Below are 23,273 nucleotides of genomic sequence, written 5' to 3' on the forward strand. Positions count from 1 at the left end.
GAATCAGTTGGTGACCAAAGCACACCCTCCATCAGGAGAAGTTTTAACTTCAGCTCCCGGTTCATGCGAGATCTCACCTTTAGCTGGTGGCAGAAGGTGCACTTCTGTGGGATGCATGCCTCTTCAAGGCACCAGATACAGTGAGATTGTCCATCTGTTACTGGAATTGGTTCCTTGCAGGAGAGGAAGCTTTTAAAACCGGGGGAATTGGTCATGCCCCTGGTGGAGATATCACCCCTTAAAGGCTAGGAATGCAGAAGAAAGTTTTTTTGTTTCTTCTTTATTTATTTATTTTTGTAACTGGAAAAATGGAAACTCTAGACTACTAAATGCCCCTGCAAAGGTGATCCCCCACAAAAAGAGTGGGAAATATGACATAAAAAGTTCTTTCCCCCCCAACTGGAAAATGAAAACTTAACTATTAAAGGAAACTAAAAGACTATGAATAACTACTACTTATACTAATGATGCAGAGAAGGAAGAGACAACTGTTTGCTCAGTTTGAGGCCAAAGGTGGCTGAGAAGGAACTGAGGGTGGTTCACTCGCGCAGTGCTAAATAGCCTTGAGGCAAACCACGAGGCAGAGAGGGTGCATGGGCAGGCCGAACGAACACTGCTACCTAACACCTCAGACTAGAAGCGCAGATACACTTACAGTGGAGCACCCAGAGGGACATTACTCAAAGAAGTTACTCACCTTGTGCAGTAACAATGGTTCTTCAAGATGCGTGTCCCTGTGGGTGCTCCATGGTAGGTGTGCTTACATCCCTATGCTACTGATGGAAGAACTTCGTTAGCAGTGTCCTTTAGGCCCACACATGTGCTGTCTCTTCTTGGGCCCCGTCACAAGGCTAGTCAGCACGCGCAGGTTAACCCCCCTCAGTTCCTTCTCTACCAAAGAGTCATTGACAAGAACTGAGAAGTAGAGGGGAGGAGGGTGGTTTGTAGAGCACTCATAGGGACACATCTCAAAGAGTGAATCTGAGGAATCATCTGTAAGACGGTAGGATTGAGATATGAAAGTAGGCATCCTGAAGGTCGAGGGCCAAAAACAAGTCTCCCTGTTCCAACACTGGAATGATCACTGAGCTGGGTGTTGGGAGGTGCGTGGTTTGTGCTGGAGCTGCAGACTGAATTTTCTCTTCTTTTGTCCCAGTGTGTAGATGCCCAGTGAACAGAGTGGCCTTAGAATCCTTCAGGATGTGAAGAGAAGCATCAGTCTTCTCTGCAAAGAGCTTAATGCCTTTGAAGGGAAGGTCTTCCGCAGTCGACTGTACCTCCTTCAGGAAGCCCAATAGATGGAGTCATGACGCACATCGCATCTCCATTGCCAGGGAGTTGGACCTGGCCACTGTGTCGGCTGTGTTGAGAGCAGACTTGGCCACTAGCTGTCCCTCTTGAATAATGGCCTTAAATTGCTCACAGTGCAACTCAGGCAGCTGCTCAATAAAATCGTTCAGTTTCGAATAATTTATGTAGTCATATTTTGCAGTCAGGGCTTGGTAATTGGTGATTTGAAACTGAAGAATGGACAAGGAGTATGCCTTCTTCTGAAAAGGTACAAATGCTTCCAGTCCCTATTGTAGGGAGTGGACCTCTTCTGGTATTGGCGGCCATGGGAATGAAAAGCATCCACCACGATGGAGCTGGGTGGAGGGTGGGAGAAGAGAAATTCAATCTCCCTCACTGGGACATAATACTTTTTGTCCGCTTGCTTGCAGGTAGGTACCACTGATGCTGGGGTTTGCCAAATGGGTTTTGCAGGGTTCAAAATGACCTCGTTAATAGGAGGGTGATTTTTAAGGATGAAGATGAATCAAGTATGTCAAGGAGACAATGGTGGGTGTCTTTGACTTCTTCTGGTTGTATCTGAAGAGTGTCTGCCACTCTCTTTGCTAGGTCTTGGAAGAGGCGAAAGTCATCAGCCAGAGATGGTGGGGGAGGCATGATGGCCTCATGCGGGGAGGAGGAGGATATGGTTCTCGGTGTCACCTCTTCCTCAAGACCACCTTCCTGTTCCTCCATGATTACTTCTGGAAATTCTGAAGCCCTGGATACCGCAGCTGAAGAGATGTGCCTCAATGGTTTTCAGTTGGGGCTAGAATCTTGAGAGCCATGGTGGCAATATGCAGCCCAAAGATCCCAGTATGGCCACTGGGCTGATGGTGGCATAGTGGTGCCCAGGGGTGGCCATATCAAGATGGCGATGGTGGGGTCATCTGAAGGTATGCTTGGGGGCCCTGTTGATATCGGGAGCTTGGGAGGAGTACTGTGATGCCACATCCTCCAGTTTGCTATCCAAGCCCTCACTAGAGAGCAGGGGAGTGTGGTAAGGCAGCAGGGAAGACTCCCATGCAGGGCAAAGACTCAGTGAGGTGGTCCCAGTACCAAAAGGAGATGCCTCCAGTGCATCAGGTACATGGAGGTCTCTTGAGTGCCAGAATTCCAGCAGTACCAACCAATTCAGTGCCACTGGCAGTACCGGGGGGAGGGCAGGGATCTTGCCCATACCGGTTGTTTTGGTGCTGGATGAGGTGTTGATGTTGGTACTGATGGAGCACTACATACCAGTAATGCCTTCTCAGCAGAGTGCTTCCTCCTGTCCTTGTCCCTCGGTGCCACTGACTTGGTGCCCATGCCCATTGGCTATGTAGGCTTGTCAATGATACCTGGGCTGAGACTCTCTTGGTGCTAATGGTACCAAGGACACCATGCATGCCGGAGATCGTTAGCAGCTATCTTGGGGCTCACTGTGGGGCGTTCCCACTACCCTTTACGAAGATTTACTACGGGAGGGGTCAGTAGCTTGTTTCTTCAACCCAGAGTCTTTGGATGTTGAGGGCTGTGGGGAAGACTCGGGTCTGCCAAGTGACTTGTGGCATGGATCCAGAGAGGGTTGGAGAGCTGCCTCCATGAAGATGACCTTCTGCCTGAGCTCTCTATCCTTATGGGACCTGGGCCGGAGTTGCTGGCAAAGACCACACTTCTGTTGAATGTGCCCTTCCCCAAGGCAGCGTGTGCACTGGAAGTGCTTGTCTGCAACGGGGATCACCTCTTTGCAAGAGAGGCACTTCTTGAAGCCTGGTGAAGTGGGCATAACCTGTTGGGGGAAGAGTCCCCCAAGGAGGAAAAAAACAGGAAAAAAATAAAGTCTCTCTTTTTTTTTAGGGAGAAAAGATAAGAAAAGAGAAAAAAAAACTACAACTCAAACTACAACTAAGTACTAGGAGGCTAACTATAGAAATGCAAAATGAAAAGTAATGGGCCTAACGAACTGTGAATAGCTGTCTCTAGCCAGGGGCAGCTGAGAAGAAACTGAGGGGGGTTAACCCGTGCGCGTTGAATAGCCTCTTGGTGCAGCACAAGTAGAGACAGTGCATGTGCGGGCCTAAAGGACATTGATCCGATCAGCAGCGCAGGGATGCTAGCACAGCTACAGTGCATCACCCATAGGGACACGACTCGAAGAAGAAGAAGAAGTTTATCTTACAGATGGGAAACTGAAGCACAAAGAGGTAAAGTGACTTGCCCAAGGTCACCCAGCAGGCCAGTGACAGAGCTAGGAACAGAACCCAGGGCTCCAGAGTCCCAGTATAGTGTTCTATCCAGTGGGCCTTATATATTAAACTAATTTTGGACTTTGAGAAATTCATCTTCCATTATGTCCTCTTTTAAATACCTAGAATATAAACATTATAAAAAGGGGGACATTGTTTGATGAAGATTGTAATAGCATGAGTATTGGGTAAAACCAGATGATTTATGGTTTGTTAGTCATCCATTACAAAATGCCATATATTTAAGAGTGTTTAAGAATTTTTAAGCACCATTGCCTAACATCTGGAATCTTTACAAAAATATTAAATCCTGGAAATCAGACACCAAGCTAACCAAAGAGGGTAGTTTAAAACTACAAACACTGTTGTCAGGACCAGGAAATATCTGCAACCAAATTGCCCTCACTCTTTCAAACAGATATTAAGTTCACTGAAAGCCTGACCAAGTAAGCATGGTTTCCATCATGACCTGAGTGAAAGCTGCCAAATTGAGGTCTGGCATCTCACCAGAGGAGCGAGTTGCATAAGAGAAGGCCCCGCACTGGGAAAGTGCTCATTCTGGTCATGGAACGTTTGGTCTTTGGAACAGACAACAAGAGTATCCTTCACTCATACATCTCCACCTGTCAAGGGACACGTGTGGCAAAGACCCAAAATAAACATAAGACAAAAAAATATTATTCATGCAGGAAAATTAAAATGTGGTGGGATTCCTTTGTTCAGCATAAATAGCTCTTCCTGTAATCTTTGTTCTATTCATTTTTATTTCTGATGCAAAGGAGTTTCAAAAGTAAAACTGCTGGGACACCGAATTTGTGTGAAATGTAGGGAATTTGGGACTAACACGAGTGATATCCTTTGAAATTAAGTAAATATGAATGGCGTGTCTACAATATATTTGATCTTGCTGCAAGGGCACATATTGTGAGAGATGAGTTCTTAGGTAACAGGGTCCTTTTATTGTTCAGGGGTGAAATTCTAGCCCCATTAAAGTCAATGACAAAAACACCATTGACATCAGTGGACCCAGGATTTCACTCCTGAGGTTTAAAACATGCAGATATCTAGAACAATCATAAAACACTGTCATGTGTTATCTATAAATAGTTCCCTGGCCCATCTAATGTGGGCAATTGTGATGGGGCGTCCACCCCACACAAATCCTGAGCAGATTAAAAAGGGGCAATTAAATTTATATGCTTCACCTGGAGGAGAGCCAGGGACAGATAAAGTCTAACTGAAGATGAAGCTCAGCTAGGCAGGGACAAGCTGGACTTGTACAAAGCCAGGAAGTTGAGGTAATAAAAAGGTAATAATTGGAGATATACCAATCTCCTAGAACTGGAAAGGACCTTGAAAGGTCATCAAGTACAGCCCCCTGCCTTCACTAGCAGGACCAATTTTTGCCCCAGATCCCTAAGTGGCCCCCTCAAGGATTGAACTCACAACCCTGGGTTTAGCAGGCCCATGCTCAAACCACTGAGCTATCCCTCTTGAGAACAAGAGGCAGGTGAGGGATGAGCTCTGGGGTCACTGTCTAGAGAGAAAGGGAATTGGCCAGGGACCAGGAGAAGTTCTAGGAGCAAGCCCTGGGATCCTGCCCTGAACTACAGAGTCAGGCAAGAAACCAAGCGTGGTGGAGTAGCCACTGGGAGGAAAGGAAGCTCAAGTTGGCAAATTCAGAAATGAGACAGGAGATAGAGAAGTGAGGTAGGAAGAAACCCAGCGAAATAGCAACAGGGTCTGAGATTGACTAGACCATGGTTGCTATGCACAGGGTCCCTCAGCTGGAACCTGGAGTAATGGATGGGCCTAGGTTACTCTGCCAGCCACTGGGAAAGTGGCCCTGGACCTGGACTTAGACCAGAAAACTGCCCGGCAGGGCACATGGATAGCTTGTCTAGTGGGACTTTGACCCTCACATGGGGAAGCCTAAATAGTGACTTAGTCATCTGGCCAGGTCATGAAGAGGGAGCACCCCAAGTCCCAGAAAGAGAGAAAGCTCATGAAGTGAGAAACCAATAGAAAGGGAGACCAGACCAGGCAAGAGCTGATCCCCAGATCCAGTCACAAGTTGTCCCAGTAGTGAGTGAACCCTATTACAACAATATTTAAATATCATTTTAATCTTTACATCATACACCATTCCCTATTAGTTATTGTTATATTCATTATCAGCCCACATGAAGCCATATATACATTACTACAGCAACATAACTATGAGAAAGCTCTGTGGTTGTTTTCACACTGGTGCATCTTTTGAATTACCTTATCTGAGAAATATCACCTGAAAGATATGGTATATGTAGGTTGGAATATTTCTGTTTATAGCATCATTAAAGTGACACTATATTTTGTCAATGTCTAGAGAAAACTCCAATGGAAAAATGCATGTAGAAATCTTTCCATTATGTGCTTGTGTTTAAGAGCAAGATTTACTTTAAGATTTAATACAAGCGAGTGACATGAACTGAAGAAACTATAATAGCAATATTTTTTGACAAAGTAATAGTTGATCATTGTTATATCACATTGTGAATGACTAGAAGCAAATCAGATTTATCTGCTGAATGCACAAAGCAATATAGTTACTGCAGATGATACTCTCATACAGGACCTGCTGCTATAAAATGTATATCTGTGATGAGGCCTTTAAAGTTAACTAGTGCATACAAGAAAAAAATCCAACGGATTATTTTCAGGGATGATCTTACTTTCACACAAATGAATTTAATTATATAAACTATGTTATGGAATCTTTAAATAGTAACACATGATCCGGTTCCTGCTTTGCTCACATTCTCAGTAAGAACTGACTTGTGTGCCTTGCACCACTATTTAAGACTCAAGCAATCTCTGTTTTTGTTAAAGAGCTAGTTAAAAAGTTAAGTTGTTATCCCCTTCCTCTTTGATTTTCCATATGCTCTTAGCACTGCTGCCTGTGAATATAGGCTATCTTCTGGCTAATTTCCTCTTGCGGGTTTTGGTCTCTGTGTATAAGTGTGGGTCCAAATTGAACCAAAATACTGAAGAATGTCCATATTCTGGCTTTAAATGGGAAATGTGGGTTTGGGGAGTTGGCTAGCTCCATTTGAACTCAAATCAGGCCCAAAGAAATTAGAATTTAACCTAACTCAGGTCCCTGAGGGCAGGCTGAGTCCCAAAAATCCTTTTCTATCGATCTATATCATGCTTTATCACCACAGTATCTGAATTCTGGCCATAATGCTGCAGTCTCTGGTTAACCTGAACTAGTACCTGGGTTTTAATCTAGGAGCTGGCCTGATTTGCCCTTCTCTCAGTCCAGTTCAGGTTCTAGTTTTGCAATGCCCTCCCTCCACCCAAATTCAGAAGAGTTTTGTCTTAATTTTATTTAAATTCAGTTGTCCAGAAGTGACATCACAACATCATCTAGCTCCCCAGTGTTCCTATAGTTAATCCTATAGTGATTACTGATGACCACTACAAAGTCAAAGTGGTTAGCATTAGTAAGTTCCATTGAAGGTATGCTGTACTTCATACTTTCATTTAACCCTTTAAACAGCAGTACATTTTAAAAGTGCAAGCTTGAAGCACACAAACATGGTAATAAATGGTAATACTGGTCGAGTTGCTCTTCCAGTAATTCACCCCATCCCTTGTTTCTGGGATAAAGTAAGTAGCACATTTTTTTACATTTAAAAGTAAGCTTCAAATGCCTTTTGCCAAGATGTAGCCCAGCCAAGATTAAAATCTTTTTCAGGAACCAGCAGCCACCAGCCTCTCAGTCAACACAGGTAACTGCCATTGGTGCCAAGGTACTATCATACTGCCCTCAATCCACAGTGGTTGTCCTAAATTTGACTAAAACCTATAAGTAAAATGTATGCTCTTCAGGGCGGAGACTGTCTTCAATTGTTTTCTTATATAATGCTGACCACATAGTTAATGTCTAACAATGAAATAATTAATAAAAGTAATAATAATAATTAGTAATAATTATCTGAACCTAAAAGGCATTTTGGAAAAAAACAAATATTGAAATTTGAGTATTAGGTTCTGAACATGCCCAGGATTAAACTTGAGTTATTTTTCAGCTCTGATTATTTTTATACAGTAAATTCCTCTTAAAGTACCAGTATTTACCTGAATGAAAGTGAGTACCCTTCCCACTAGGAAACTACATATAAAATGACAAACAAATAGAAGTAAGGCAATTCTGAGTGAAGGCTGTCACTCTATTGTGCCTGCCTACCTTACTGCTGCAAACATGGCCCTCTGGTGCAGTGGCTCTCAAACTTTTGTACTGGTGACCCCTTACACACAGCAAGCCTCTGAGTGCGACCCCCCTTATAAATTAAAAACTCTTTTTTATATATTTAACACCATTATAAATGCTGTAGGCAAAGCGGGGCTTGGGGTGGAGGCTGACAGCTCATGACCCCCCCATGTAATAACCTCACAACCTCCTGAGGGGTCCCAACCCCCAGTTTGAGTACCCCGATCTAGCTAGTTCTATCAGATTTTACATATCGTTCCATACACGCTGCAACACAGGCACAAATGAGGCAAATTAACAAAGGAAGTCACAAAAAGCAATAATCAAGTTATGAGGTTGCAATGCTAAAAAATGTCTCTAAAGAAAACAATATGACTCTTACCTACTCATTAGCTCTTGAAAAGTTCCATTTGGTAATGGAAATATAAAGCCATTTATGACTGACTTTAAGTAATCCAAAGACACAAATCCACTCTGACTGACATCAAATGCTCTGAAGGCTTTTTCAATGTCCTGATAGGCTGAGTGCAGCTGAAATGAATACAGTTTACAGTGTTTTGTTCAGAAAAATCAAGCTCATGAAGTTTTTAAAACAATAATGTATTTTTTACAAGACCTTTTCAAATGTTCTTCTCTGTAAACTGATCAAATAGGTTACCATGGCAAGCGCTGACTGTCAGATGTTTAATTAATAGGCTCACTACAAAACAGTATTTCCCAATCACAGAGACTCAGGTGACAAGGCAGACAAGTTTCTCACAGAAAGATAGCATATATACTAACTCTACCTCAAAATTCAGGGCTAAAAATATTGGTGGATCTGCCTGCTTGATACATCTGTCTTAATATACTTTTAAAGACATCCCTAGTGTAACTCAGTACCAAGCTCCTCTTTATTAAAATGGATCATAATGAATGCTAGAAAAAATGTTATAAGAAACAGAATGGTTAATATATCTGTTACATAAACATATTGCACATTTCTTTGGTTATTCTTTTAGTTCATGGGCTGTTGCAAAGAAACTAGGGGAGTGTGGTTGTGCTTATGGGACTTACTGCAAATTTCAGTAAGGATAACAAAACAGCAGGAAGATTGGTTTTATTCACCAAAAGTTCAGTCAGTACTGTTTGTTGAATAGAACAAACATTCCTTGGGCTTTCCATCACTCTTTTTGGTGCTTTACCCTACCTTTATCTAACCTGTTTACTGCTAAATGAAAACTGCAGACATCACAGGGCAGAGATAATGTATGGAGAGACCTCAGGAAGTCCAAAATAAATATCATGGGCTGATAGGGTTTACAGGGTGATGAGATGTACCCAGTCACCAACCCAGACACCAATCTGTGTGGCTCAGGAGGACCTACCCTGACTTCAGAATCAAGAACTAAAGCGGAAAGAAGGTCAGGTAATGTCTCTGCAGCCTTAGTGCCTTTTGGCCTCCAGCCTGCTAGAACTCTCCAATCACTTCAAGGCTGAAGAATTAGTTATAGGCTTGTATAGCTGGATTTGTACTAAAACACTAACTCTGGTCCATAGTCCCATCCCCTTACTTTCACTATAGGCTTCTGAGAGTGGAGAGAGGTTCTTGAGGTTAAAGGACAGAACTGACTCTCAGGAGATTTGGATTATATTCCTCTATCCACAAAATAGGTAGAACATATGTATGGAAGTGGCAGTGCAAGATCCCCCATGTTGTCCCTCTACCATGCTCTGGAAGTATCCCCTCAAGGCATAAGGAGTTAATTCCTTCTCCATGCCCATTCGACCCTTAACCTCTGTGTTCAAACTTCCAGCCTGGGTGCCATTTATGAGCTTCACAGATATTGAACTAGGGACTGCACTTAGTCCACTAGCTTATTTCATGTAGGTCATGAAATAATTGCCAAATGATGACAACTTTTAATCATTACTGAGCTGGGTTGGGATTTAGGCAAGTGATCTAGCAGTGAGAAGTGATAGATTCACGTATGATTTGCCTGACCCATCCAGTTTCAATATTTTTATTTTGTTTTCGTCTAGAAAAGTGGTGCTTTCCTAGGTATTTATATACATTTTTTAAAGCTATGAACCTGGCAAACAAGATATGAACCTTTAGAAAGTGCCATGAAAAACAAAACTGCCATTTCAGTTAAGGGCTTTTTTAAAAAAACAACACAATTATTATTAAGTTGTATGTTGAACACCAAAACTTTCTGTGTAATCTCCTTTCTGTGTAACGCCTGGCTCAACCCCTCCATATTTCAGAGTATTCAGACACATTAAGGACTCTCTTACCTTTTTCCTAAAAGCCATCTCAATGTCATCTAGTGTGCATTCTATCAAACTACCCTCAGCTGGTGAAGTCTGTAGTGACAGCTTATTCTGTTTTGGCATCTTGTCCTGTGTCTCCTCCCAGTTCAGTGCTGGTAAGGAAAACTTCATTTTAGCAAAGTCACTGCTATTGGCATCTTCAAAGAAATAAAAGTAACTGGATTTCTTTTTGAAGACCATTTCTTGTTAAATCATTAGAGAAGTCTTCATGTAAAATATTAAGATAATCTCAAAATACGACTGATTTATATTTCTCAGGATTTCTAGGGAAGAATAATAGGCACAAAGCTAGCATTTATAATAGTGCTTTTTATCTTCACTTTTCTTTAGGAGAATTAATTCATGTAGCTTACAATCTTAACAAATACTCTTATTTGCATGTAATATCACAGAGTATTCTGATAGTTTTATCTCTTTACCAATATTGTTACAGAGCAATTAGGCCCTTGAAAACACATTTTCAGCATATGGATGACAACCCACCCACAGATCTCGGACAGCAAACATGCCTGCTAACTTTGAAAGACACTGGTTTCTCTTGACTGCTCCCTTTGTTTCTTTCACATATTCCTAAATTTGTGCTCTTTCATACTGCCCACAGCCCTTGAAAGAGCCTTTAGTTAATATATGCCAAGTGCACTCCCCATCAAAAAATTCTCCTGTGAAGCATTCGAGCTAGAAAAATCACCATCCCACTTTGTGCTTTCTCTGAACTGTATTGTGTGCTATATTATCCACACTGTACTTTTAGAATGTAAATTCTTCAAGGCAAGAGCTCTGCTATATGTTGCATATTTTCATCACTGTATAGCACCAAGTGTGATCACTGTGCTAGACATGGCCCAGATTCTGACACCCCTTCTCACACTGAGTAGCATCTTACTCCTGGAGTACTCCATTTCAATAGGACATGAAGTAAGGTGCTACTCAACATGAGCAAAAGTATCAGAATCTGGCCATAAATAAAAGTTACAACTGTTAATACTTGTGTAATGCTTTTCATCAGTAGGCCTAGTCAACTCACAAAGTCGCACCTGATTAACCAAGGGCATGTTTTTAAATCGATTTAATTAAACTGGTGCAAATATCTATGTGGGCCTGTACTGGGGCAGACTGCCCCACTTCCTGTGAGTGTAGGCTGTGGCAGGCCAGGGCTCCTGCACAGGCAAGGAGCCAATTAAAGAAGGGCTTATTGGTAGCCAATCAGGGCCCAGACTGGAGGGAGCCAATCAGGGCCAGGCTCAGCCCTATAAGAAGGCTGCCCAGAGAAGCAAGCAGTCAGTCTGTCCCTGGCCTTCGAGAGGTGAAGGTCAGTCTCCAAGGGTGGAGACTAGCACTGCGGACAGCGCAGTGCTGGCCAGGCTCCGGGAGGCTAGGGAGCGTGAGCCCGTAGCCTGCCAGGCTGCAGGCCCTGAAGGGAAGGGTCTAGTGGGTGCAATATCAGTTTTTCTTGCGAGGTAGGTGATATAAACCAGTTTTGAACCAGTGGAAGTGCCCACAAGGCTTAACTAAATTTTTTTAAAACCTTTTAAAAGTGGTTTAGCTAAATCAGTTTTTACATCATCTGTATGTAGACAGTGCCTTGAGTCTCAAAGCACTTTACAAAGAGGGTAAGTATATTTATCCACGTTATAGATGGGGAACCTGACAAACAGAAGTTAAGTTCCTTGTCAAATATCACCCAGTGAGTCAGTGTGGTAAAGAGGTGTTTAAGAAACAGGTTAAAGGGGAGACTACAACCGGTCATACTGAAAGGTGAACTGTCAGGCTGTAGGGAGGTTACTAGTGGAGTTCCTCAGGGATCTGTTTTGGGACCAAGCTTATTTAACATTTTCCTTAATGACCTGGGCACAATAAGTGGGAGTGTGCTAATAAAATTTGAAGATGACACAAAGTTGGGAGGCTTTCCCAATACAGAGGAGGACCAAAATATCATACAAGAAAATCTGTATGACCTTGAAAACTGGAGTAATAGAAACAGATGAAATTTAATAGTACAAAGTACAAGGTCATGCACTTAGGAATTAATAAGAACTTTTGCTATCAGCTGGGGACACATCAGTTGGAAGCGACAGAGGAGGAGAGAGGCTTGGATGTATGGGTCAATCACAAGATGACTATGAGTTGCCAACATGATGCAGCAGTGAAAGACTAATGCAATCTGAGGATGCCTCAGGTGAGGTATTTCCAGTAGAGACGGAGAAGTTTTATCATTGTACGAGGCACTCGTGAGACCTCATTTGTAATAGTGTGTGCAATTCTGGTCTCCCATGTTTAAGAAAGATGAATCCAAACTGGAACAGGTGCAAAGGAGGGCTACTAGTAAGATCAGTGGAATGGAGATGCTACCTTACAAGAGGAGACTTAAGGAGCTTGACTTTTTAGCCTAACAAAACAAAGACTAAGGGAAGATATGATTGCTGTCTATAAAGACATCAGAAGGACATACATGAGGGAGGGAAAGAACTTATTTAAGTTAAGGGCCAGTGTGGATACAAGAACAAATGGATACAAACTGACCATCAATAAGTTTAGGCTTGAAGTTAGATAAAGGTTTCTATCCACTAGAGGAGTGAAATCCTGGAACAGCCTTCCAAGGAGAGTAGGGGAGGCAAAAAAACCCAACCTGTTTCAAGGCTGAGCTTGATAAGTTTATGGAGGGGATGGTTTGATGACTTTATCTACAATGGGATATTGCCCATCTGTGACTGTTAGTAGCAAATATCTCCAATGACTGGAGATGGGATGCTAAGATGGGGAGGGCTCTGAGTTACTACAAAGAATTTTCCCAGGTGTCCACACACCCAGGGTCTAAATGAACACATTTGAGGTTGGGAAGGAATTTTCCCCCAGCTCAGATTAGCTGGGGGGGTTTCACTTTCCTCTGCAGCATGGGGCCCGGATCACTTGCTGATCTGAACTAGAGTAAATGGTGCATTCTCTGTAACATCATGTCTTTAAATCAAGATTTGAGAACTTCAGTAACTCAGCCAGAGGTGACTGACCTATTACAGGAATGGGTGGGTGTGGTTCTTGGCCTGCAGTATGCAGGAGGTCAGACTTGATGATCATGATGGTCGCTTCTGGCCTTAAAGTCCGTGAATGACAGAGTGGGAGGTGAAAACCCAGGTCTCCTGACTCAGACTTGTGCATTATCCACTGGCCCATCTTCTTCCCTAATAATAGGAGGATTTTGTGAGTTTGCCCATTCGAGTTCCCTGTTGCTGTATAAAACCATCATATAATAGCAGGAGCTGTGGAACAAACAGCCTGATGACACTGGCCATCAGAATTTCAATTTGGAGGTGAATTGGAATCCTATATCAGTAAAGCGCTAAACAGGCCAGAGGAATCTCTGCCTTAGTAAGAGTACTATGCATTTTTCAGGATTCAGATAGAGATACATTTTGTAGAATTACCACATGTGATAATAATTCTGATTCTATTGAGAGCCTCTTGCAAGGTGTTTGATATGCTCAACTGACTTCAGTGGGAGTTGAGGGTGTACAGCTACTTTCAGGATCAGGCCCAATTTAATTAACCACTCCAGTGCACCATCTTCAATGTCTCTCCTCTCACTACATCCACCCTTCTCCTCCTTTTATCTTTCTAGCTCACCCATTCTGATCTCTACCCTAAATACTGCCCTATGTTTACTAGCTGAATGGGTTTATCTAAGATAATTGTTCACCTTTACAACTTCATTGTTGGTCAAAGCAGAGTGGAATTTGACTTTGGAGCAACAGCTTTGGTTATGATGTCAGTTGGTCACACTATGTAAAAAACCAAGTGCCTAGCAGCTGTGGCTATTTTACCAATTATTTCCTAAGCTATCTTATTTTGTAATATTTCATAAACTTTACATCATTCTGTGTACACACAACCCTGTTTCAGAATGAAGAGGGGAAAAGTACAATTAAATAAAAAAAATTCTAATGGTATGATTTTCAGAAGTGCTGAGCATCCACTGAAGTCAATGGAAACAGCACTACTGTACTCAGCACCTTTGAAAATCAGGCTATTCATTTAATGTTGGTTTAGAAATAAGTCCCACTACCCAATGGAAGACTTTTTGTCAGGCAGTGGATCAGTTCAGTAGTATGACTGTTGGCCAGGCTTTTCTAGACAACTGTGAAAGGTTAATTTGTTCTTTTGTGACTTTGTGACGTATTAAGTCTCAATAGTAGAAATGAAAGGGGCAATGTTTCAAGTTGGTAGGCTCAAAATTTAGCTTACGGTCTTTTCTTCAGGTTGCAAAGTCTGTGTAATTCTTTATTGGCTTTTTTCCCCCGGTATAATGTTTAAATACTATTTTTTTAAAACAAAGAGAAATGAAAACTCACTTGGCAGAAAGGCCAGCGCTTGCAAGTAACCCTACAACAACAAACCCATGATGTAGAATAATAGGTTTTTAAAGAAACAGATTTTAGTTAAAGCAGCAAAGAATCCTGTGGCACCTTATAGACTAACAGACGTTTTGCAGCATGAGCTTTCGTGGGTGAATACCCACTTCTTCGGATGCAAAACGTCTGTTAGTCTATAAGGTGCCACAGGATTCTTTGCTGCTTTTACAGAACCAGACTCACACGGCTACCCCTCTGAGATTTTAGTTGCAAGCTTCTAAGGGGTTAATGCAAACATAATTATTTTTTAAATGACAAAAAACATACTGACAGTCTCCTTTTCTTAAAATGTATTCAAAAGTCCATAGACTCTGATATGCATTATGGGACATTTTCAAAAATGAAGGCCAGAAGGTGATGCACAAAAAACATGACCGAGTGTGCAGCCCTTTGATAGTACATACAACCACATTAAGCACAGTACTCCAATAGCTATTTGTACATGAACTCTTACAATCTTAATACATAATTGCTCCGAATGAGTTTCAACTGTGACTGTACTTTTTACGCATACACCTGGGTGTCACTTTTTGAAACCTTGGCCTATGAGCAATGTTGATACACTGTGGGTAAGCTTTTCAAACCACTCTAAGAGAGACCATCACCTAAATGGCACATAGTTGTCTTGGGCTTCTTTGAAAATTCCAGAAAGTTTCCATGTAAGGGCCTGATCCAACTCCCATTGAAAGACTCCCATTGATTTCAGCAGGAGTAAGATCAGGCCCCAAGTGAAAACTTCGCTTTCCCAAAGCCTACACTATGCATTCTCCTTGTGAGCACCTACCTAGGCGTTGGTTTTCTGTTGCATTTTTCTTAACTATACCCATAGTTATACCAAGGTTCTTCAGAAATTCTTTATAATCCAATGTATTTGTTTTACCAACACAGGAATGATTCCACAGTCTGGAAAAAAAAAAGCAACTCCTTTCAGGGAACAACATTCTCTGCCAAATCTGTAGTGAAACATTCGAAAATAAACATATATGATCTTTACAGAATATTATGTAAAAATTCAGAAAAGGAAGGTGGCATTTTTTGCATATACATATTGTATAATTTCCCCCAGAGTTTATATATTTGGTGTGTGAGTTGTCTGCATACTATTACTCAATGCCACACTACCATGTGATTTAGCTGACCATGTACCTGGACATTCTGCAGCAGATTTATTTAAATTAAAAATTTGAATTTTTTAAAATTAAATATGGAAATGAATGTTACAATTAGAACTATATCCCCAGTGTAATTTATTTTTATACTAAATTTTCCAGTCTGAGAAACAATTGGGATTGGGATGAGCATATTTGCTAAATATCTGTGCTAATCAATGGTGAAATAGTTAATAGAATGAACAGTTAGGTTGTCCTCTTTAGATTTAAGTCAATCCATTGAAATCAATGGATAGTTCACACCTTTCAGAACTATTGTTTCAGGTTGACTGAAGGTTTATGTGAGACAACACTCACTTGATGCTTCCAAGTTTATCTTCCTAATCACTAGAAATATGTAATTTTTAAAAAATGAAAGCAGAGATTTTGTAGTACAATTCAGAGATGCACAGAGTTTAAGGCCTAAGTATACCACTAGATCATCTAGTCTGACCTCCTGTATATCACAGGCCAGTTGTCCCTGTATTGAGACCAATAACTTGTGGTTGACTAAAGCATATCTTCCAAAAAGGCATCCAGTCTTGAGCTGAAGACAACAAAAAAATGACAAATCCACCACTTTGCTTGGTAGTTTGTTCCCATGGTTAATTACACTCATGGTTAAAACTTTGTGCCTAATTTCTAATTTGAATTCCTCTGGCTTCAGCTTCCAGTCACAGGTTCTTGTTATGCCCTTCTCCATTAAATTAAAGAGCCTGTACTATTCTCTCCCTATGGAGAGAGACTCTAAATTAAGACATCTCTCAATCTCCTTTTTGATAAGCAACTTGGGCGAGTCACTTAACCTCTTTTTACCTCTGTTTTCCCATCTATAAAAATGAGATATAGTGCCTACATACCCAAAGAATAACTAGTTAATATTTGTACTGTACCATGCTTTGAAATCTGTAAAGCATGACAGAAAAACTTATTAATAATAACATGGATAGACCATCTTCCAATTTGAAGCAAACTTTTCTGTACAAATTCAAAATAAAGGAAACACTTCACAAACATTGTGTGACTGGCTTATTTCAACACTGACAGTCAAATCATGACAAAAAAAGCCATGTTAAAGATCAGGTTAATGCTATATCTTGTCATAAATAACATGTCACTCATGATATATCTGTTTGACATTCATACTTTTTTGGAACTCAGTTTTTGTAACATTCAAATACTGTTAAACCCAGATATACATACAAATTATCAAAAATGAACACTTCATTCATTATCTACCACTAAAAACAATAGTGACAGTTTTCATCGGTACATGGATGCTCCAATTTCTAACACCTGAAAAGCTCTTTCCCCCATAAGCTGTATTGTTACTGCTATCAGGCAGTGTCTTGTGATTGAACAAAAAGGCTTTTTCTGGATTTTCATATGTCAAAGGTAAAAAATCAATCCCGTCAACCCCCAAAAAGGAACTACAGCACTAATTATTTGTTCAGAACATCATTATGAGCTGCTCTTAGTATTGGACCATTGAAAGGGAACCAAAAACCCCAAGCCATACGCGTGGATCAGAATCATATGTTTCATGCTTTATCACTACCATAGGTTACTATAAAAATGACATGGTGCAACTTGAAGATATAGTAAATGAAGAGTGAGCTTTTCTTTACAGCATCCACAAACAATGGTGCAAATCCTTCTTCCAGTGAAATCAATAGGAGTTTTGCCATCGTCTTCACTGGAAGTAGAACTGATCCTTGTATTTACTGAAGGAAACAAATAACGAAACATTCATTCCTGAGGGGGGAAACCATGTTTATATGCTTTAAAATAAGAATTCATGGGCAGAATCATCATGATGGATAGACTGCTTTTAGAATTGAAATCACTAAGTGGCATTCCTATTTATTCCAGTCTCCATGTGGAAAAATAATAAATAGCCCCACTGAGGTTTACCATATTGTGATATTTATAGTACAGTACTCATAATTATTTATATAACTTCTTTAATCCTAAAGGTACTATGAATTATACTGGCTCCTCATATCTGTAGTGGTGGTGATGTTGGAAATGAAATAAATAGATTAGATTAGAATGGATAGATAAAATAGGGTGGCAATCCACTGATGCACAGCACAATGAACATACTCAGAAATTTTGTCCAAGGACACAAGGGCAAACACCCACTTAAACAAAAAGTGCCATCTTTAAAGGGATCAGTTTGCTGTGCCTTGTATGTAGTAATATTTCAGATTACTACAACTGAAAGATGTTAGCTGACAAATAAAAAATCTGTATTATTTTTGTCTTTACTTTGTATATTTGACAGCACCATGTGTAGTTACTTTCACTGTTTCCCCTGTATTCTCAGTAATCCAAAGCCAGTTAAAGTCAATGGAAAGTCATTGTCTTAAATGGGTTTTGGATCAGACCTCTAATTAAATCCTGTTGCTGCAAACACATATGTGCTTAATTTTGAGCATATAAATCCCAAATCAGGAAAGTACTAAGGCCCTGACCCTTAAACAGTTATGCACATGCATAACTTTAATACTATCATTGATTTAATGGGATTTAAGCACGTGTTTAAGCATCTTTCCTGAACATGGATGCTTTTTCTGAATCAGAGCCATGAGTAGTCCCATTGAAATCAACAGGACTATTGACTTCCTTAAAGGTAAGCCTGTTCCTAAGGGTTACTAAGGGTCTGGGCTGTAGTTATTTTTCCACTATTGAAAAGACCTTTCACAACCATAAACAAGGGAGCAAAAATATCCTTGTACATATTTTAAGGTGTGCACTTTTTTTACATTTCAGCACATTATTTAAAGAGCACCCAATAACTCCCTACCCTTTTAAAAAAAAAGTCAGTTTCAGAAGATTCAAATTAAATTTAACGTGGACATTAGGCAGTGCTGTTTTTCTAAATATCAAAATTTTGTCATCACTAGAATTATTTTATTTTTCTACTTTCTATTTTTAACAAATATGAATGCTATTTATTCATTAAAATTCAAAACAAACTAACAAATGTACCCATTATCCTTTCCAGCCCATTGTTTAAGAACATTTCATTCTTTACATAAAGATTTGCTCTGAAATGCTGCCAAGGAAAATAACCTTGAATTATTTGCTGCATAACTGCCAGATGAGTACACTAAAGGTGCCAGGGGACAGCTTCATCTCAAGCATCTGACTTTTAAGAAAAATCTTCTACGTGTGGTATTTAAGAATTGGTGCTGTATCCCCATCCTACAATATCTGAACACCCCTTCTACAATATATGAGAAGAGATTGTCTTGTTGCTCTGAGACAAATCCAGGATACCAATGGGAGAGTCAAGGTCCATTGCTTTTTATTAAAATAGCCATTCCAAAACAGGGAAGTGTCAGCACTGATGAGAGGCTTGGATGAGTTTAAAGTTCACTAGGACCACTGGACTGTATAACTGTGAAAGCTTGAAGGTCTAAGTACTGGGTACAAGAGAATGGTATTTGTCAGGTAGGCATATAGATCTATGGATGGGAGGGAGAAAGCTAGGGACCATTCTTTCCAGGCAAGATTGTGCCAGCACAGATCAACTGAGAGCTGGTTTGCCTTTTTCTGTGACAGGACAAGACTTCAGAGCTGCCAGACTTTTCTCTCATTGGCAGGTTCTTAGTGTCATTTTAACTATACTACAAACAACTGATTTGTCTGTCTGGCCTATCTGAGAGAAAGTTCCTGAGGCCAAATGGTGTCCTTCACAGGGCTCTTGGATCTCACACATTTATGTAGAGCCTGATCATTGACTCTGACCATTTTCCCAAAACCACACAGCTCCTTTTGTGTCTCCTACCCTAAAGACTGACATTTGTGGTCAAAGAAAGCCCTCTTTATAATTACAGGCCTGATCCAAAAACCCTTAAAGTCAAGGGAGAGATTCAACACAGTCCCAGAACACCATAAGAGAAGTTTTGTCATGGGGAGAAACATTTATCAAACACTCCAAGTCAAATATTCAATGGGCTTGGGCTTGAATCAGAAACAGCTGCAGAGTCCCGAGTGCAGAGCAGAAGTGAACACAGGAAACCACCTTGAAGGAGAACACCAGAAGGCAGAGTAGCAGCACACTCCAGTAAATGGGACAATACTGAAGACACTGAAACACCTGTATAGCTGTCTTTTCATTCCAAATTGGTCTGGAAGTGACCTCTCAGGTGAGTTAGGCTCTGCTGTAGTTTAGAACTAACTCCAGAGACAAAACGGATGGTAAAAGCCAGGAGCCTGTTAACTGGGAGTATTGAAAAAAGTTTCAGGTCCTCCAAAGCAAAACTTAAGAGCTAGTCTGTTCTGACAAATGCAACCTTCATCTGAAAAACCCATGCCATTTAAATCTATATTTCCCAGAGCTATTAAAGAGATACAGTGTAGCAGCCAATTGAGAACCTAATGTTCTAGTTCCTCTATGGGTTCATGTCACTGAAAATGAGGCTCCTAATATCTAAGGAAACGTCACTGGGAACCTCAGGAACAGAAGCCAATTTAAACTAGACTAGCAGTCCAGAGGATCCTCTTTTCTTTTTAATGTAGCTTGATTTTTAGGCTCTTTGGTGAGGCAGGAGCCTCCATCTAGGCTCTGGCTTTAACAAACAGGAATGAAAAAACAGGAAGACGAGAGGGGAGGAATTATAATATTCTTAAAGAAAAGAAGACCTCTTGACCTACCTGATTTCAGACCCTGGGATGCTAAAGAAGAGTGAAAGTTGTCCATGGACTTTAGTTAGAGAGTGGCTGTGGATTTTTGCTGGGGACCTCCACAGATAACTGCTCAGAGATATGGACTATTAGGCAAAGAAATATAGAAAGTGCAGCTTTTGGTGTCTTGCCACAAGAGTTACATTTGCTCAGTTTCCTGCTAGCCTCTCATGGCAACACCTTTTTTTTTTTCTTTTTTTTTTTTTGGAGCAACCTATCTAGTCAGTGAAATTTCTGGAATGTGAAAGTGGAGGCATTTCACTTTTGCTTATCACTCCTGGGAAGTCAGAAAATGATGAGGGCACTCAGGAAATATATGAGGACACCTGGACTTTGCCATTTTATTTGTTGCTCTTTCCTATTTACCTATGATGTTATATACCAAAGCCCATTAATAAGTAAACTAAGTTTATGCACTTGGACAATATTCACTTAGGACATGCTGGGTCAGGGGACAGGTGACTTATGATGATGGAGTATGGAGGTGGAGACAGAACCAAATTTACCGGCATGCTACATTCCTTTGTGCTGCCCTGGTGATGCGAACAACCACAAACCCATCTTAACTAGAGAAGTGCAAAACTGCTGGTGTAGCAGTGAATCTGGCCCACGATTTTAACTGCCCTCAAAAAGTTAAAGCCTTCTCATCCCTGGAATACGGCACTAATATCTTTCCCTCAATGCACTATTATCATTAATGATGTCACCCATGTACTTTCAGTGGAGAATACACTCCAAGATGCTTAATGGTCCATCCAAATACGGAATTCAGGTACAGTTTGGTAACATATAAAATCTCTCAACTTTAATAGGCTTCTTTAAGAGAATGTGACTGTAGTTTTGTGATTTTTACTAAGCAAGATAGGATGAAAGCAATTTTTAAAAGAACTAATGCATTATTTCTGATCTTCTGTTCTCCAATATAAAGGTGAATCTGTATCATTATTTTATATGTTAAGCTTCAGAAGTTTTATCTGAAACATCGTCATTGTTGAGCATTAAAAAACCCCAAATAAAAATTTGTGATCTTTTTTATTATTCAGTACTTACAGAGATGTAGTAACATTTTTTATAGATTTACTACCTTTCAGATAGCAATGCCAAACACAAGGTTTATTGTCAAATAAAGCATTGTTTTGTTTGTTGATTGCTGGCTTTAGAAGAGTATTGCTTCTGTTCTATAATTGCATGTACAAAATTATTTAATTGGTTTTGTTGGGATGTAATTCTGGAGAGTGTCCCAGCCAGAAAAGATATAAAAATTGAAACAGTGAGCCCAGACAGCAAAGGCAGGCTAAAAATTATTTTGGAGATTGCTTGCAGAGGGGGAAAAAACCCAACAACAAAAGAACTGCCCATCCTAATTTGTTTAATTTTCCTTTAGGCCCTTATCCAACAGAAAACAGCCTCCAAGATTGCTGCTGACAAAAGCTCCATGGACCTTATGGAGTATGCATCCATGAAAGCAGCTCTAAATTCCAAGATGATACATCATCCTTGGAAACCGCCATGTGGTAAACACACAGCTATATTCTCCTATGTTCGTGGTGTTAATTACACCTACCTCCACCAGCTAATATTCCTGAACTCCAGGGGCAAATCACCTGCCCTCTTTCAAAATTTCCACTGAAGAGAAGCAGCTTTAAATCACAGCCAGGGCTCCACAGGAGTTCACTAGCAAAGAATGCCCCAGAGATGCATGGAATTAGTGTATCCTCCAGTTGCCTTAGACACCCATCCTCTTGGGGCAGTTTAGCCTACCTTAGGGCTGCAGGCACTGCCTTTTGCAGACCCTCAGTAGCATAGAGGCAGTTGCCACTTTTCACTTACAACTGCCCTCTGAGAGAGGTGCCTCTGCTAGGGTTTATGACAGTAAAAGCTGGCAGGTACCCTGGAATCATGCCAAAAGTATCAAGTGTACTCCTAATTAATACTTAGCACTTACAGGGCAGAGCGTATTATATTTTAAACTCCTGTACAATCGTTAATTAATCCTCATATCACCCCAGTGAGGTAAGTATAATTATCCCTTATACAGGCTGGGAAACTAAGCACAGAAAGGTTAAGTGATTTGCCTGAGGTTACCAAGCAAATCAGTGCTGATGTGGGATTACTCAGTGTTCCTGAATCAAAGGCCCATGCTCTGTCTGCTGACTCATATTCCCTCTCTGACTGCCCGCTTCTCAGAGACAGAATCTGTGTTTCCAGCTCAGTTAATTACCATGCTTGGCAATCAGGCTTGGGGCATGATGTCAAAGTTCCAAGCTTTCCCTGACATCCCAATGGAGAGGGTATGTTCTGCCCTCCTTGACTAACATTGTGAAGAGAACTCATAGTTCAAATATCTCCCGTGACTCAGCCAAGGAAAGCTAGAGGATTGAGCAAAAGATTGTTTCTTTCACCTTCAGTGACTGGAGCAAAGAAAGCATCTCCATTACTCACCACTTCTTTCCTAGATCAGGTTCAGGTGGGTCTCACTGTTATCACCATTCAGCATGTAATCAGGTTGGGGCGAGAAGGCACCAGCAGTACCATTCCTGGAACTGATGTGAAGGGAGGGGGAAGGAATGTCTCCTCTGACAATCTTTTGGAGATCAAGGCAAAGAGGTTTTACCCCAAACACCAATCTCTTTGAGACTGTGGGTGAGACCCCCATTCCCCCCCCCCCAACAATCAAGCTGCTTGAAGTTAGAAGGAGTTAAGGATGCTAAGACCCATTCCTTTAGGAACTAGACTATGGAATTACTACCTCCCTCAATCTACAGGAAGTTTCAGAGGCTGAAGTATGCATGTGGGTGATTAAAGTAATAGGTCCACAATATGGAGCAAGGCTCTTGGTAGCCAGCCAGCTTTTGTCCTAATAAGTCAGCGTATTACCAAGCCACTCTCCAGAACCGGA

General features: G+C 40.9%; 1 protein-coding gene across 3 annotated transcripts in view; it reads right to left on the reverse strand.

The window, feature by feature from the left end:
• Window positions 1-23,273, reverse strand: part of EFCAB6 (EF-hand calcium binding domain 6) — a 167,791-nt gene that overhangs the window by 102,732 nt on the left and 41,786 nt on the right. For all 3 annotated transcript variants that reach the window (XM_045001807.1, XM_045001808.1, XM_045001806.1), the window contains exons 7-9: window positions 15,316-15,434; window positions 10,093-10,220; window positions 8,198-8,346 (exon numbers count right to left, since the gene is read on the reverse strand). In XM_045001807.1, coding sequence (XP_044857742.1) covers window positions 8,198-8,346; window positions 10,093-10,220; window positions 15,316-15,434 — 396 coding nt within the window. The remainder of the gene's footprint in view (window positions 1-8,197; window positions 8,347-10,092; window positions 10,221-15,315; window positions 15,435-23,273) is intronic.

The sequence above is a fragment of the Mauremys mutica genome, chromosome 1 (genome assembly GCF_020497125.1).
Source record: "Mauremys mutica isolate MM-2020 ecotype Southern chromosome 1, ASM2049712v1, whole genome shotgun sequence".
NCBI lineage: Eukaryota > Metazoa > Chordata > Testudines > Geoemydidae > Mauremys > Mauremys mutica.